We start from the raw sequence: 14,364 nt of genomic DNA on the forward strand, positions 1-14,364 counted from the left end.
GGTGCAGGGGGTACTCGAGGGGTGCGGAGGGAAGGAGGATAGAGGGGAGCGGGGGAGCTGAAGGGGGCAGGACCGAGCGAAGGGGGGGCGGGGGAGGGCGGGGAGCGCAGAGTCCCCGAGAGGGCCCGACCCAATGGGGCATCGCTGACAACCTGCCCCTCAGGACCCCCCCAAGCGTCGGGGAGCCGCGCGAGCCCCACCAGGGGCCAGGTAAGAGCCATGCCCGCCCCCCCACCCCGCCAGCCCCAGGCCTGGCGCAGCCCCCCCCGCCCATCCCTCCCAGAGCTGGGGGCAGACCAGCTGCCGCAATGGGGGGGCTGCGTCTGCCCCCCCACCCGCCTGGGCCTGGGGCCCAGATTCCTTACGGGCAGCGCCTGCCGCGCCGCGCCCCGCCCGGGCCCCAGCTGGCGTGGGGCGGGCAAGGGGCTCGGGCTGGAATTGGAGCGGGGCCGATCTGCCCCATGCAGGGACCCCACGGCTCGGGGGGCGGCGGAGGGGACACGGGTGCGCCGGGCGGGGCCCCGAGCCTGGCGGGGGGAGGGGCGGGAGGGGACGCAGCTGCTGTGGGCGGTCCGAGGTTGTCCTGCTCTGAATTCCAGCTAAATAACTCGGGCCTGTCCGGGCCCCGCGCTGCGAGCCTCCCCCAGCAGTGCCCCAGCCGGGGACTCCAGTGCTGTGAGCTTCCCCCAGCAGTGCCCCAGCCAGGGACCCCCGCGCTGCGAGCTTCCCCCAGCAGTGCCCCAGCCGGGAACCCCAGTGCTGTGAGCTTCCCCCAGCAGTGCCCCAGCCGGGGACTCCAGTGCTGTGAGCTTCCCCCAGCAGTGCCCCAGCCGGGAACCCCAGTGCTGTGAGCTTCCCCCAGCAGTGCCCCAGCCGGGGACTCCAGTGCTGTGAGCTTCCCCCAGCAGTGCCCCAGCCAGGGACCCCCGCGCTGCGAGCCTCCCCCAGCAGTGCCCCAGCCGGGGACTCCAGTGCTGTGAGCTTCCCCCAGCAGTGCCCCAGCCAGGGACCCCCGCGCTGCGAGCTTCCCCCAGCAGTGCCCCAGCCGGGAACCCCAGTGCTGTGAGCTTCCCCCAGCAGTGCCCCAGCCAGGGACCCACGCGCTGTGAGCTTCCCCCAGCAGTGCCCCAGCCGGGGACTCCAGTGCTGTGAGCTTCCCCCAGCAGTGCCCCAGCCAGGGACCCACGCGCTGTGAGCTTCCCCCAGCAGTGCCCGGCCGAGGAAGGAGTTAACTCCAGCCCCGCCGGGCTCTGACCCGGGTGCGGCCCAGCCGTGTCGGATGAGGAATTCCTGCCTCCCCGCGCCCCCGCAAGCAGCTGGCCCCTGGCTCAGCCGGCGCCGCGGCCGGGCAGCCGGGAGCAGAGAAAGCGGCTCTGTGTGCCCTGCACGGGCTCCCAGGGTTGGGTACAGCGGGGGGCCGTGTCTCGGTCTGGGGGTACAGGGGGATGGGCCGTGTCTCGGTCTCAGTCCCGGGGCTTCCCTGGCTTGTGGCACTGCTGGGGGAAGCTCGCAGCTTTTGCCAGGGGGCCTTGCTAGGGGTCACTCTCACCCCCCCCTGCACCTCCCCATCTGCGTGCCAGGCCAGCGGCATGAATGGGGCCATTCAGCCCCCTCCCCCCCGGCCCGGAATCTGGCCGCTGGCTCAGCTCCCGCTTTGTCTCCCGCCCACGCACCACCCTGGGCATCGGGTCAGGGGAGATGCCAGCCTGACTAGGGCTGCGAACTTCCCCGCCGCAGTGCCCCTAGCCAGGGTCCCCAAGTGCTGTGAGCTTCCCCGCCGCAGTGCACTGGGGACCTGAACTTCCCCACAAACAGCCCCCCCTAATCAGGGACCCCCGGCGCTGTGAACTTCCCTGCAGCAGTGCCCTGACTTCTCTGGACCCTTTTGTATTCCAGGCGTGGGCTGGGCCGGCCGGGAGCCATGGCTGACAGGGAGCGCCCCAGGAGCGGCCTGAGCCAGGCCAGCAGCGTCCTTACCATCTCCTCCATCAGCCTGGGGGCCACCAAGGTGCGGGGGGGGATGGGTGTCTGCCCTGGGGGGACCTGTGGCGGGGGGAGGGGAAAGGTGTCCTCCGGGCTCCCAGCGTCCTCCCAGAAGGGGCAAGGAGAGACACCAGCCACAGGCCCCTCTTCAGCCCCCCAGCGCCTGCTCCCCGCCCCCCATCTCCCCCAGCTGCCACCTCAACTCCCTCCAACTCGGGTCTGGCCCCGCCCCGCCCCGCCCCGCCCAGCCCAGCCCAGCCCAGCCCAGCCCACGCCCACGTGGGAGCCGGCGCCCCCTAGTGGCTGGTGCGTGACGCGCGAGTATTAACCCTTTCTCGCCCCGCCCCCAGCCTGCCCGCCCCCTGCGGCGCATTCACACCTTCGCCAAGAGGGAACATTCAATCAAGCGCGACCCCAACGCGCCCGTGGTCATGAGGGGCTGGCTGTGCAAACAGGTGGGGGGCCGGGCTGGCAACCGGGGGCGGTGGGTGGGGAACGTGCTGCTTGGGGGGCTGGAGCTCCAAGGGGGCAGTGGGGCTGGGAGGGGGGTCTCGGGGTGGGCGGTAGGTTTGAGCCCATGTGTGGGGGAGGGGGCCGGGGGCGGGGCCGATGGTGGGCAGGTCTGGGGGTCCCCATCACCTGCCCTGGGGGCGGCTCTGTTCCAGGACAGCTCCGGCCTGAAGCTCTGGAAACGGCGCTGGTTTGTGTTGGCCGATTACTGCCTCTTCTACTACCGAGGTACCTGCCCAGCCCGGCAGGGGGCGCCCCGGGGAGCGGGCGGGGGGCTCCGGGCTGTGTCGGTCCGGCAGGGGGCGCCCCGGGGAGCGGGCGGGGGGCTCCGGGCGCCTCCTGACTCCCCCTCTCCTTTGGGATCCCCCAGACAGCCGGGAGGAGGCGGTTTGGGGCAGCATCCCGCTGCCCAGCTACGAGATCCGGCCGCTGGCCGCGGAGGGGAAGAGCCGCAAATTCATATTCAAGGTGGGTCTAGGTGGGGAAGTTGTTCAGCTCTGAACCCCTCCCCCCCACACCTCTTGGACAGCCCCAGATTCCTGGGTCCTCCCCGCAATTCTGGGAGGGGGTCTCGTGATTAGAGCGTGGAGGAGGCGGGTGCTGGGAGCCAGGACTCCCGGGTTCTCTCTGCGGCGGTGGCGGTGGAGGCGGCCTCGGGCTGGGGGCGGCTGGTCTCCCTGAAGCCTCCAGCCCCCTTCCCCCCCACTAAGCACGCCCCCTTCTGGCCCCCAGGCCGAGCACCGCGGCATGCGGACCTACTACTTCAGCGCTGACACCCAGGAGGACATGAACGGCTGGATCCGGGCCATGAGCCGCTTGGCTGCGGCCGAGAGCTACCCCAGCAGCACGTACGGGTGGGGTAGGGGGAGGGGTGGAGGCCCGGACTCCTGGGTTCTCCCCCGTTCGGGGCGGGGGACTTGAGCCTCAGGACTCCTGGGTTCTGCAGTAACTCTTCTGTCTCTCGCCCCCCAGCAGCAGCCGCCCGCCCCAGGCCCAGCTCCTGGAGGGCACCCGGCCCCCCACGCCCGACCTGGGCTCGGCCAGGAGCCTGGAGTCGCTGGAGATCGCTCAGCTGGGGGGGGCCCACTCGTCCGTGGACAGCCTGTGCCGGGCCGGCCGGGGGGCGCAAGGGGAGGAGGGGTCCCCCTCCAGCGGCCCCGCGCCGCCCCCCAGCCCGGTCAGTGGGGCAGGGCGCAGGTAGGAGCCGTTGGCGTCGCCCAGCAGGGGGCGCTGCGGAGGGAGGGTTGGGAGGCCACCTGCCGCCTCATTTAACCCTTTCCTCTCTGTTCCGCTCTCCCCAGCGCTTTCTCCTCCCGCATCCCGCGGGACCAGGAGCCCTCGGCCGGCGACTCTCCCCGGGGCAGCCCCGCACCACCCCCTCGCCCCCACGAGTTGGAACAGCCCCCTCCGCGCCCCCCTTCCCCCGCCCCCTGGGGCCCCTCGCCCGCCGCCCAGTGCCACGTTCGCTCCTCCCGTTCCTACTCCCTCCCCCCCACGCCCAGCGAGCTCAGGGGGGCTCGGGGCCCCCCGCCGGGCTCATCCCCCCCCTGGGGGGGGCGGAAGGGCCGAGCCACCTCCCTGGCTGCCTCCTGCGAAGAGCTCCCCCTTCTGGCCCAGGCGGGGCCCAGCCTGGCCCGGCCCCACACCCCGGTGGGGCGGGTGGATATCGCCCCCGGGGGGCCCGGGAGGGGCAGCAGAACTGTCCCGGGGCGCCCCCAGACCCCCGCCGACCGCTACGACGTCCGGCCCTCGGAGGAGCCCTGTGCCAGGCCCCCGGGGCGCTTCCCCCGCAGCCCCCACCCCAGCCATTGCCTAGTGTGGCCCAAGACCCCGGCGGAGGAGAGCCCGGCACAGCCAAGCACGATGCTGCCTGCCCTGGGGAGGCAGCCCCGGAGCCGGGTATGTGCGGGGTGCTGGCTGAGGGGGGCTCTGGGCTGCGGGGGGGGGCCCAGGGGGTGCTGAGCTGCAGGGGGAGCTGGGCTGCAGGGGGGCCCAGCAGGGGGAGCCGGGCTGCGGGGAGGGCATGAGGGGGCACCAGGGGGAGCCGGGCTGCGGGGGGGGCGCACCAGGGGGTGCTGGGCTGCGGGGGGGGCATGAGGGGGCACCCTGCTCTGCCTATTGGCACTGACTCCCCATCCCCTCCCCTCCTTGCAGTTCACAGACCGACTTTACTCCTCCCAAGAGGTCCCCCCCTCACGGGCCCGTCTCCATGGCCGACTGGTGAGTGATCCCTCCATTCCTTCCCCCATCCCCTACCCATCTCCCACCACTGACCCCGTCTCCCCCTCCCTAGATCTCCCCCCACTCGGCCGCCTCTGGCTACATCCAGCTGCCTCCGCTGCCCCCACCCGCCAGCCGTCCGCAGGGGAAGAGGACTGCACTGGGAGCTCTGGTACGCACCCCCCTCCTCATTCGTGCCTCAGTTTCCCCCTCCATCCCCTTCCCCAAAGGGGCATCCTGCGGCTAAGGCAGGAGAACTCTGGTATGGGAGTCGGGAGGGGAAGGTGGGGGTGGGCCAGACTCCCGGCTCCTCTGCTCCTCACCCTCTTCTTCCTCCCCCAGCCCCGGAGCGTGGCCGCACTGTCCCAGGATGGGACCCTGCTGCTGTCACCTGGGGCCGAGAGTAACACCGATGTGAGTGCGTCTGCGTTCCCCCACCCTGCACCCCCATCCAGCATCACCCACATCCCAGACACCCCCATATCCTCTCCCCCGGGCTGCCCTATGGGCCCATCTACCCCAGTATCTCACCCGCTGCCTGGTTATATGGCCGCCTGCATCAGTGGGAAGTGGGATGCTCTTGGGGTCCCCTTGGCCCAAGATACCCTAAATCCCAACCCCTTGTCATCCCCACACACCTCAAGTCCCAGCCCACCTGGTTGTCTCACCTCCTGCTCTGCCCTGCAGGTTCTCCTGACCAGACTCTGTGGCCAGGACAGGCTGCTGCGGGGGCTGGAGGAGGAGACAGGTCACCTCCGGGCTGAGAAGGTAATTGTGCTGCCACGCCACAGCCTGGGCTCCTGCACACCATCCCAGCTCCGGGTGAGGGGCTGCAGGGCCCCTGGATGGCAGGGCTCTTCTTAAGGGGTGACCCAGCAGGGAAGGGGGTGCAGGGTTTCCCCCCACACCTCCAAAAGGGGGGGCAGGGATGTCCCTGCCCTCACTGCCCCCCCATGCCATCCAAGGGGTGACTAGATGGGACCCTCCACAGGAGAGACTGGAGAAGGCCTTGGAGCTGACCAGGCACCACCTGGATGAGTGCAGAGGCCAGGACCTGGTGCAGGAAAACATCTGGTACCAGCAGAGGCGGCTGCAGGATGAGCTAGTGCAAGTGAGAGCCCGGCTCTGTGACCTGGCACTGGTGAGTGCAGCCGGCTGGTGCACTCCACCCCAGAGGGGCTGCACCTCAGCGACGGGTCCCTGCATAACCAGCCCTGGCTCCACCCCAGAGGAGCCGCATCTTGGTGTTGGGTCCCTGTTTAACTGGCTGGCTGTTTGCTATCCAGGAGAGTGAGAGGGCCTGGGGAGATTACACCACCCTGGGGACAGAGCTGCAGCGGCTGCGGGAAACGCTGGCTGAGGTCCGACAGTTCGGGCATCCCCAGGTCTGTCACTGCTCAGTCGGGCGCCTCCATCCTGCCACACTGCTGAAGGGATTGGTCTGTGAGGCACCTGCTCCAGGCTTCCCCTGCACTGGGCTTCAGGGAGCTGGCGGGGGGAGGGACGCTTATTGGGGGGGAGGGCAGCAGGAAGTGCAGAGCTGTGGGGGGCAGACAGGGTGCAGAGCTTGGGGACCCCAAGCCCCATTACAGCTGGTTTGTGCCCTCTGCCCACAGGAGCAGGTGGCTGCCCGGCAGGAGCTGTGGATGATCGAGGACATCATTGTGGGGCTAGGAGCTGCCTGTGGCCCCTCTCCCACCCTGCACCTCCGGACATTCCCAGGTCCTGCCCCAGGGGGCTGGGCTGGAAGGTGGGGGAGGGGCAGCCATGGGGGCTGGGCAGCCGTGGGGGCTGGGCTGTGGGTCACTGACGCTGTTCCCCCTCCTTTGCAGGTTTCTCTCTAGCTGCCTCCCCTGTTGTGGAGCGCTGGGGGGACACAGCCCAGAGCCCCCTGCCTGGGCCGCAGGGAGGGAGCCAGCGCCAGGAGCCTCCAGCCAGGGTGAGCAGGCTGCACTCCTGGGGGGCTAGCCTGGAGGTGGGCCCAAGGAGGAAGAGGTTGGGGGAGGGGAGTTCTTTGGCCTGAGGGGGTCAGGTCCTAGGCCCCTCTCTGCAGCTGGTGCCCCTCACTCCCATCCTGCAGCCCAGCCCTGCAGCTCTCTGTCCCCCGCCCCAGGGTGAGCCAGCTGAGGGGCACGTGCCGAGGGGAGACGCCTGGGGCTCTCGGCCCCCCCAGAGCCAGTCCCCTGAGCCGGATGGAGGGCGCCCCCTGCGAGTGATTGACGATGTGGTACCAGGTGCGTTTCCCCTCCCAACCCCGCCCGGCCCAGTGTTGGCCCCTTGTGTCCCTCCCCCCATAACCGCTGCTGCCCCCCACAGGGCTCTGCTTCTCTTCAGCTGCCCCCCAGCTATCCCGGACCCCCAGTCCAGCCCCCCCACAGCCCTGGGAGCACCAAACCGAGGAGCAGTCAGGCAAGGTAGCTGGGCTTCCCCCACACCCCTCTGGTCAGTGCCTGAGAGCCCAGATACCTGGGTCCTGTCCCCAGCTCTGCGCTGGCTGTGGGGCTAAGTGACTTAGAGTAATTGGGGCTGGGAATCCGGATGCCTGGGTTCTCTCCCCAGCTCAGGGAGGGCTGTGGGGTCTAATGCTCAGAGCGCGGGAGGGTGGTGGTGCCAGGAGCCAGGACACCTGGGTTCCCTGCAGGCAGTTGTGCTGCGATTCTCGTCCCCACAGGTGATCCCGCCGGATCTCCCAGGTCCCCACCGGGCCCGGATGAGCTTGGAGGAGCAGCTGGAGAGGATGCGGCGACACCAGGAAGGCCGGAGGCAGGAGGAGGGGAGCGGGCAGAAGCCCTGGGGTCCCCGGCAAGGCTCCCTCCGGACCAGCGCCAGCCGGGTGGGTACACAGCCTGGGGGGAGGGGTGCCTGGGCTGCAGGGTGGGGGTGTCCTGAGGCCATACGTGCTGTGTCCCCCGGGAAACCAGGTGCTCTGTCCCGCACATCTCACTCACCAGCACTACTCCTAGGTTCTCTCCCAAGTTCTGGGTCAGGGGTGGGGTCTAGTGGTTGGAGCTGGAGGGTATCTGCATTAGGAGGGGGGCTGTGCTGGCGAGCAGAGGGCAGGGGCCTGCCCAGGGCTCGAATTCCCCTGTTCACTCCCCCTTCTAACATTCTCCCATCAGCTCACCCTGCCAGCTCCAGCCACCAGCCTTGGCCCAGAGCCGAGCCAGACTGATACAGAGTCACTGCTATGTGGAGGACAGACTGGGGGTCTGTGGAGCCAGCCACCCCCACCCCCACCCCCTGAGAGAGACCGGCACAGGATCAGGACCCTGGCGTACGCACTAGCCACTGAGGCCTCCGAGCGCACCAAATTCATCACGGGTAACAGGGCTCAGAGCCAGGACTCTCACGCTCTGCCCTGGCTCAGGGAGGGGAGTGGGGGCTAGTGGTTAGAGCGGAGGAGGGCTGGGAGTGGGGACCCCTGGGTTCTGTCCCCCTTAGGGGCCTCTCTTTCCCACCCTGTCCCATGCAGCACCACTCCCCACAGAGCTGGGACAACAGTTCAGCCAGGACAGCAAAACGTGGCTGGAGTCGGCTTCGGCTGTGGGGGAAGTTTCTGGCTGCTGCTGTTAGGGCCCTGAGGTGGGAAGAGCTTGGGGAGGTGGGCATCTGGAGCAGGGCTCAGGGATGGGAAAGGGCCCATTTCTAACTCATTAAAGGCAGGAAAGGGTCATTGTATCTCAGCTCCATGCCCCACCCCAGAGGTGGCTGCGTCTCCACACTGGCTGAGGGGTCACTGTATCCCCGGCCCCCACGCCCCACCCCAGAGGTGGCCATGTCTCATTCATGGAGGGGGTCAGTGACGCTGGTTTCTCTCTCTCTCTCTGCAGGGAGGACCCTGCCTGAACCCCAGCTGGGGGACTCTGACCCTAACCTGGCCCCCTCCCCTGAGCTACTGGATGTAGTAACCAATCAGCACTTGTTGCTGACTGGGTCGCCCCCTCAGGGGCACCCAGAGGCCAATCATCTCATGTCTGAACCTTGCAATCCAGCCAATCAGAATACAGCATTTACCGCTCATTCAGGGCGGCGGGCAGGATCAGCCACTGAGACATCATCCCTATATCACTCATTACCTCCGTCAGAGGCTGTCAATCGGGCCTTGTCCCTCCCTGACACTTCCCTTGGGGCAGGCCCTGTTCCTGAGTTGACCAATGGGACATTGACTATACAGAAGGCCTCCAGTCAGGAGTCAACTCTGCTCTGGGAGGGCCAGAAGGGGTGTGGGGAGCGGGCACCTGAGCAAAGGATTGTGGGTAACAAGAGCCTGGCCAATGGCATGTGTCAGGGGCGCGAAGGGGAAAGCCCACCCAGCAGAGTGGTGGCACACCTGGGCCAGGGCAGCCAGCCAATCAGGATCACCCTGCTACAATCCAGCTTCTAACCCATTGGCTCAGAGGCAGAGTCAACACCCGCCTGTGCCCTACCTCACCTGTGGGGGCTCAAGGGCGGGGCTTGGATGTTTGGAGTCCAGGGTCAAAGGTCACAGTGGGGGTGCCTTAACACCGTGCAGGAGTGAGGGGGTGGAGTGAGATGTGTACCCAGAAGCCCCCCCAGCCCTGCTGGTGCCCCTCACTCCCGACCCGCACCCCTGCTCCTCCTGCTGTGGGCTCCTTCCACTCACCTGCCCTGCTGAAGCTGCACTCAGTGCCCAGAGGGAAGGGGGATTTGTGGGACACCAGGTCTCCCCTGCCCACCCTTGGGTTTGGGGCCCAGACCCTTCACACGCTGTCCTTAGCAGCTGCAGACAGAGGCGTGGGAACAAGATAAAGATGGACCACCCCCCTGCAGGGCTTTGTGAGGGGCGAGGGGTCTCCAGGGGCCCTATCCCAGCAGGGCTGCATCCTGCACCAGGCGAGTGTCCCCAGATACCCAGCCCCTGGCTCACCCCAGAGGAGCCCCTGGCTCACCCCAGAGGGGCCCCTTGTGCCTAGCCCCGGCCCCAGAAGGGCCCTGCCCCAGTGCTGGGTGGGGGTCCGCTGTGCCCAGCCCCAGCCCCAGTGCTGGAGGGGATCCCCTGTGCCCAGCCCCAGAGGCAGCTGGAAGTCCCCCCAGATTTTTGCCTGGCCCCTGGGGGCTCCGATGGGTCCTCCTCGCGTCGGGCCCATCGCAGCCCAAGGTACCCAATAAATCACCTGTGATTAACCCTTGAATCGCTGCGTCCTCATTCCAGAGACAAAGGCCCCGCCCCCAGGGACAGGCCCCGCCCCCAGGTCCTGCCGGGGCTGGAGACACTGGACGGACAGGACTACATTTCCCAGGGTGCACCACTCCCCCCCCCTGTGGCCATGTGTCCTGCGGCGGCAGCTTCCCGTTCTCCAGAGGAGCCGGGCGACCACCGCCATGGCCTCGGGGCTGCGCTACCCGGGCCGCGCCGTCGTCGTGACCGGGGGCAGCCGTGGCATCGGCCGGGCCGTCGTGCGGGAGTTCGGTGGGGGAAGGCGCTGCGGGGGGTGGGGGTCTTGGGGGAGCAGAGCCGGCGGAGTGGGGGGGCATTGCGGGGGGGGGCGGGAGCCCTGGGGGGTGAGGGGCGGGGGGGGCGGAGGTCCTGGGGGCGCAGAGCGGCGGGGTGGGGGCCCTCGGACATTGCAGGAGGGATCGGAGTGGGGGTCTCGGTGCAGGGCTGGGTTCCATCTGGTCTCTTCCTGGACTTTGTCCGTCGGTCCCGTGACTGTCGGTCCGACCCGTCATGAACCCCAGGAAGTGGGGGGTGGGGCACTAGGACAGGAACGCGGCAGCGAGCCCCCTGCAGCCCCCATACCCAGCTCCTATGAAGGGACTGTGATTTGCCCTCACCTGCTCCAGCCCTCTGCCCTGCCCTGCCCTGGTCCCCTGGGGTCGGAGGCTGGTCGGAGATGGGGGGACTGGCCAGCAGGGGGCAGCAGAGATGCATTATTTCCCAGGGGCACTGCTACAGGGAAGCTCGCAGCACAGGGGGGCGGGTTCGTGTTTGGGGCCACTGCTGCAGGGAAGCTCACAGCTTGTGGGGGTAGTGTCCCTGTTCAGGGGTGCTGCTGCAGGGAAGCTCACAGCTTGTGGGGGTAGTGTCCCTGTTCAGGGCACTGCTGCAGGGAAGCTCACAGCTTGTGGGGGTAGTGTCCCTGTTCAGGGGTGCTGCTGCAGGGAAGCTCACAGCTTGGGGGGGTAGTGTCCCTGTTCAGGGGTGCTGCTGCAGGGAAGTTCGCAGCATCAGGTTATTTACTGGTTTTCACTTGGTTGATGCTAATTTAGTTCTATGTCCCCCTCCCATGTGCTACCTTCCTCCCTGTACCTCTCCTGCCCCCCTTCACTCTGCCCCCCCAGTTCGTCAGGGAGCTAATGTGGTCTTCTGTGCCCCTGAAACTGAGGGTAAGGAATTGCTCCTCACCTGTACCCCACATGAGGTGCTAGTCCCCTTGTGCCCCAGATTGGGCAGGGGCTGTGGGGTTCTGGTTTCTGTCCCCCCCCCAGTGTCTGGGGTGTCCAGCTCCTCCCTCTCCTGGACACCCCCATGTTTGGCTGCCGCTACCCTGCTGCCTCCCCTCCTGTGAACCCACCTCCATGGTGTCCAGCCCCTCCCCAGGTGTCTGTGTCCCCAGCCCGGGCTGTTCCCCCTTTTCCCTCGCAGGGACTGCGGGAAGGGCTCTGGTGCAGGAGCTGCAGGAAGCAGGGGGGCCTGGAGAGGCCCATTTCCAGCCGTGCGATGTCACCAAAGAAGAAGAGATCCAGGTGGGGGGTGCCTGCTCCAGCTGAGTGACCCCCAGTCCCCCCATGCTGTTTGGAGGGGTGGGGGAGGGCTCATTTCAGGTTGGGGCCCAGCGGGTCAGATTCCCCCTACCTGTCTTCTCCCCTCCCCCATAACCACCTCCTTCCATGGCGCCCAGTCTGCCCACCTGTGTTCCTCTGCCCCCCAGGAGCTGATCGCGGTGACCCTGCAGCGCTACGGCCGCATTGACTGCCTGGTGAACAATGCCGGATGCCGTGAGTGGCCCCAATCCTGGGGGGCAGGGCCGGGGGGGTGGGTCCAGAGCTGTCCAGCAACGTGGGGGGAGGGATTCCAGAACTGGGAGTAAGGTGGGGGGTGCATGGCCCCACTGCCTCCTCACAAGGGGAACTGGGGATCTTGGGGGCTGAGCATCAGGTGCGGGGTTGGGTTCAGTGTCTGCCTTTTCACCCCCAGATCCCCCTGAAGAACAGATTGATGCCATCAGCTCCCAGCACTTCCGGGAACTTCTTGACATCAACTTGGTTGCCTACTTCCTGACAGCAAAGGTGAGACGTATTCCTGTGTTCCCAGCCCCCTGCGCTCCACCCCAGAGCCAGCTGCATCTCAGCGCTGGGGGAGTTCCTGTGTTCCCAGTGTTGGGGGGATTTTCTGTTCCCACCCCAGAGCCAGCCACATCCCAGTGCTGGGGAAGGTTCCTGTGTTCCCAGCCCCCGTTCCCCACCCCAGAGCCAGCCGCATTCCAGCACTGGGGGGTTCCTATGTTCCCAGTGTTGGGGAGGTTTCCTGTTCCCACCCCCTCTGCACCATCTCAGAGCCAGCCATATCCCAGCGCTGGGGAAGGTTCCTGTGTTCCCAGGCCCCACGCCCCACCCCAGAAGTGGCTGCATCACCTGACCTGTATCTTGTCTCTGGTGCAGTTTGCCCTTCCCCATCTACGGGAGACCCGGGGCAACATCATCAACATCTCCAGCCTTGTGGGCATTATTGGCCAGAGGCAGGCTGTTCCGTACGTCGCCACAAAGGTACTAGCAGAATCAAAGAGAACCCTGGCTCCCAGCCCCCTCTGCACTAACCACTAGCCCCCACTCCCCAGAGCAGGGGCGAACCCAGGGGTTGATCAGACCTTGGGGGCTGCGTCTATGCCACGTGCTGCCCCGCCCCCGGCAGGGCCTGGTGTTGGGGGAGGGGCGATTCCGACAGCCCCTTGACCCTGGGTCTGTCCCCAGGGTGCGGTGACAGCAATGACAAAGGCCATGGCGGTGGACGAGAGCAGATACGGGGTGCGAGTAAACAGGTATCTTCTAACCCCCCCCTGCCACCAACTACAGGCCTGGGGGCACTGCTGCCGGCAGCTCGCAGCATCCTGGGCAGTCACAGGCTGGGGGCACTGTCACAGGGGAAGCTCACCACTCCCGGGGTTGTCCCCACCGTTACGGCCTCGGGCACTGCCAGAGGGAAGCTCACAGCATCTGGGATAGTCATCCCTTGGTGCTGCTGCTGCGTGGAGAGTAATCCCTGTCTGGGGGCGCTGTCGTGGGAAACCTTGTAGCACCCGGGGGTGTCCCTGTGTCCGGGCACTGCTGCATGGAAGTTTGCAGCACCCAGGGCAGTCCCTGTCTGAGGGCACTGTTGTGGGGAAGCTCACAACCCTAAGCCGATGGGCAGGAAGGGGTGAAAACCTGAGAGCCAGGATGGTGCCAAATTGTCCCCACCTGCAGCATCTCTCCTGGGAACATCTGGACCCCCATGTGGGTGGAGGCAGCCAGCCAGACAGCTGATCCAGAGGCCACAATCCAGGCTGGGAAGGAGGCCCAGGTAAGTGGATTACAGGAAACTAGAAGACTTACCCAGAGCTGCTTCAGGGCCGGGAGGAGTGGGGAGCATGGGGCTGGGGAGTGTTGGGCGGGGGGCGAAGAGGGTGCAGGGCTGGGGGGCTCAGGGCAGGGGCTGGATGTGTGGGGGTGCAGAGCTGAGGGAGTAGGGGGGCGCAGGGCAGGGGAGTCATCCTCAGGGCCAGCCCGGCATAGTGGGGACCCTGCAGGCCACCTGCTTGCTGCCCCCTGGTGGCCGTTTGTGGGTATAGCAGCCCCGCTCTCACGCTTGGATGGGAGTCGGTCCCCTGGGTCCCGGCTCTTCCCGGGCGGGGGAGCTCTCGATGAGACAGATAGACAGACGGACTCGCAGCCAGACACAGGCTCAGAGACCCAGTAGAAGAGAAGCTGGGGGGAGGGGGTGTCGTACCCCCCGTGGGGGAAGGGCTGGGGAGGGGGGAACTCGGGAGTCAGTGGAGGGCAGAGGGAAACTGGGGGGAAGGGGCTGGGGGGCTGCAGGGTGGATCGTGGTGGGAGGGTGGGGGGTGGGCCCATGACTCACAACCTCCCCTGCCCCCCAGCTGCTGGGCCGGATGGGCACGGCAGAGGAGTGCGCCCTGGCAGTGATGTACCTGGCGGCAGACGGCACCTTCTGCACCGGCATCGACCTGCTGCTGAGCGGGGGGGCTGAGCTGGCCTACGGGCCCAAGTGCTGGCTGGGCGCTGGGTAGGAGAGGGGTGGGGGCAGGACGCCTGGGTCCTCTGGCCTGGCGCTTTCCCCTGGGGATGGTGCCCTGAGGCGGGTAAGAATCACTAGGCTTCAAAATGCTGCATGGGAGCCCTGCAGGTCACTCCCCTCCCTTGACCCCCACTGCCCTCCCCCCCCAAAACCTGGGGCGGGAACCCAGGAGTCCTGGCTCCCCTCCCCTGCTCCATCCCCTAGACCTCATGCCCCTCTGAGGCCAAGGGTGTGTCTGAGGCATTGGTTACCTGCATAGCAGGCCTGGGCAGCAGCTGGGCGCCCCAATCTCTGGGGGACTCTGGGTAGTAGCAGGGGTTCCCGATCTCTGTCAGAGACTCTGGGCAGGGAGGAGCCCATCCACATGGTTAATACAGGCGATTTACAAACAAATC

At 67.4% G+C, this 14,364-nt stretch overlaps 2 protein-coding genes across 5 annotated transcripts; both read left to right on the top strand.

The window, feature by feature from the left end:
• Positions 1 to 82: 82 nt before the first annotated feature.
• On the top strand, positions 83 to 9,860 carry PLEKHA4 (pleckstrin homology domain containing A4). 3 transcript variants are annotated; one of them, XM_075017752.1, is made up of 21 exons: positions 83 to 210; positions 1,897 to 2,008; positions 2,334 to 2,438; positions 2,649 to 2,721; positions 2,864 to 2,961; positions 3,226 to 3,347; positions 3,466 to 3,690; positions 3,795 to 4,392; positions 4,648 to 4,713; positions 4,787 to 4,885; positions 5,056 to 5,127; positions 5,401 to 5,535; positions 5,705 to 5,854; positions 6,000 to 6,098; positions 6,330 to 6,435; positions 6,546 to 6,652; positions 6,827 to 6,947; positions 7,030 to 7,127; positions 7,385 to 7,546; positions 7,833 to 8,034; positions 8,544 to 9,860. In XM_075017752.1, exons 2-21 carry the CDS (start codon positions 1,922 to 1,924, stop codon positions 9,095 to 9,097), a joined length of 3,279 nt encoding a protein of 1,092 aa, XP_074873853.1. In that variant the 5' UTR covers positions 83 to 210; positions 1,897 to 1,921; the 3' UTR covers positions 9,098 to 9,860. The 3 variants fall into 3 exon arrangements, with proteins under 3 accessions (XP_074873853.1, XP_074873854.1, XP_074873855.1); XM_075017753.1 differs by having other exon boundaries at positions 84 to 210; positions 5,401 to 5,481; positions 6,794 to 6,947; XM_075017754.1 differs by having other exon boundaries at positions 84 to 210; positions 5,401 to 5,481.
• Positions 9,861 to 10,014: 154 nt separating this feature from the next.
• On the top strand, positions 10,015 to 14,362 carry HSD17B14 (hydroxysteroid 17-beta dehydrogenase 14). 2 transcript variants are annotated; one of them, XM_075016052.1, is made up of 9 exons: positions 10,015 to 10,144; positions 11,017 to 11,061; positions 11,321 to 11,421; positions 11,607 to 11,673; positions 11,873 to 11,964; positions 12,337 to 12,441; positions 12,646 to 12,713; positions 13,138 to 13,234; positions 13,812 to 14,362. In XM_075016052.1, the coding sequence occupies exons 1-9, from the start codon at positions 10,057 to 10,059 to the stop codon at positions 13,959 to 13,961; spliced, it is 813 nt and encodes a 270-aa protein (XP_074872153.1). In that variant the 5' UTR covers positions 10,015 to 10,056; the 3' UTR covers positions 13,962 to 14,362. The 2 variants fall into 2 exon arrangements, with proteins under 2 accessions (XP_074872153.1, XP_074872154.1); XM_075016053.1 differs by lacking the exon at positions 12,337 to 12,441.
• Positions 14,363 to 14,364: the final 2 nt, after the last annotated feature.

This window comes from Carettochelys insculpta, chromosome 22, assembly GCF_033958435.1.
Source record: "Carettochelys insculpta isolate YL-2023 chromosome 22, ASM3395843v1, whole genome shotgun sequence".
In the NCBI taxonomy this organism is placed as follows: domain Eukaryota; kingdom Metazoa; phylum Chordata; order Testudines; family Carettochelyidae; genus Carettochelys; species Carettochelys insculpta.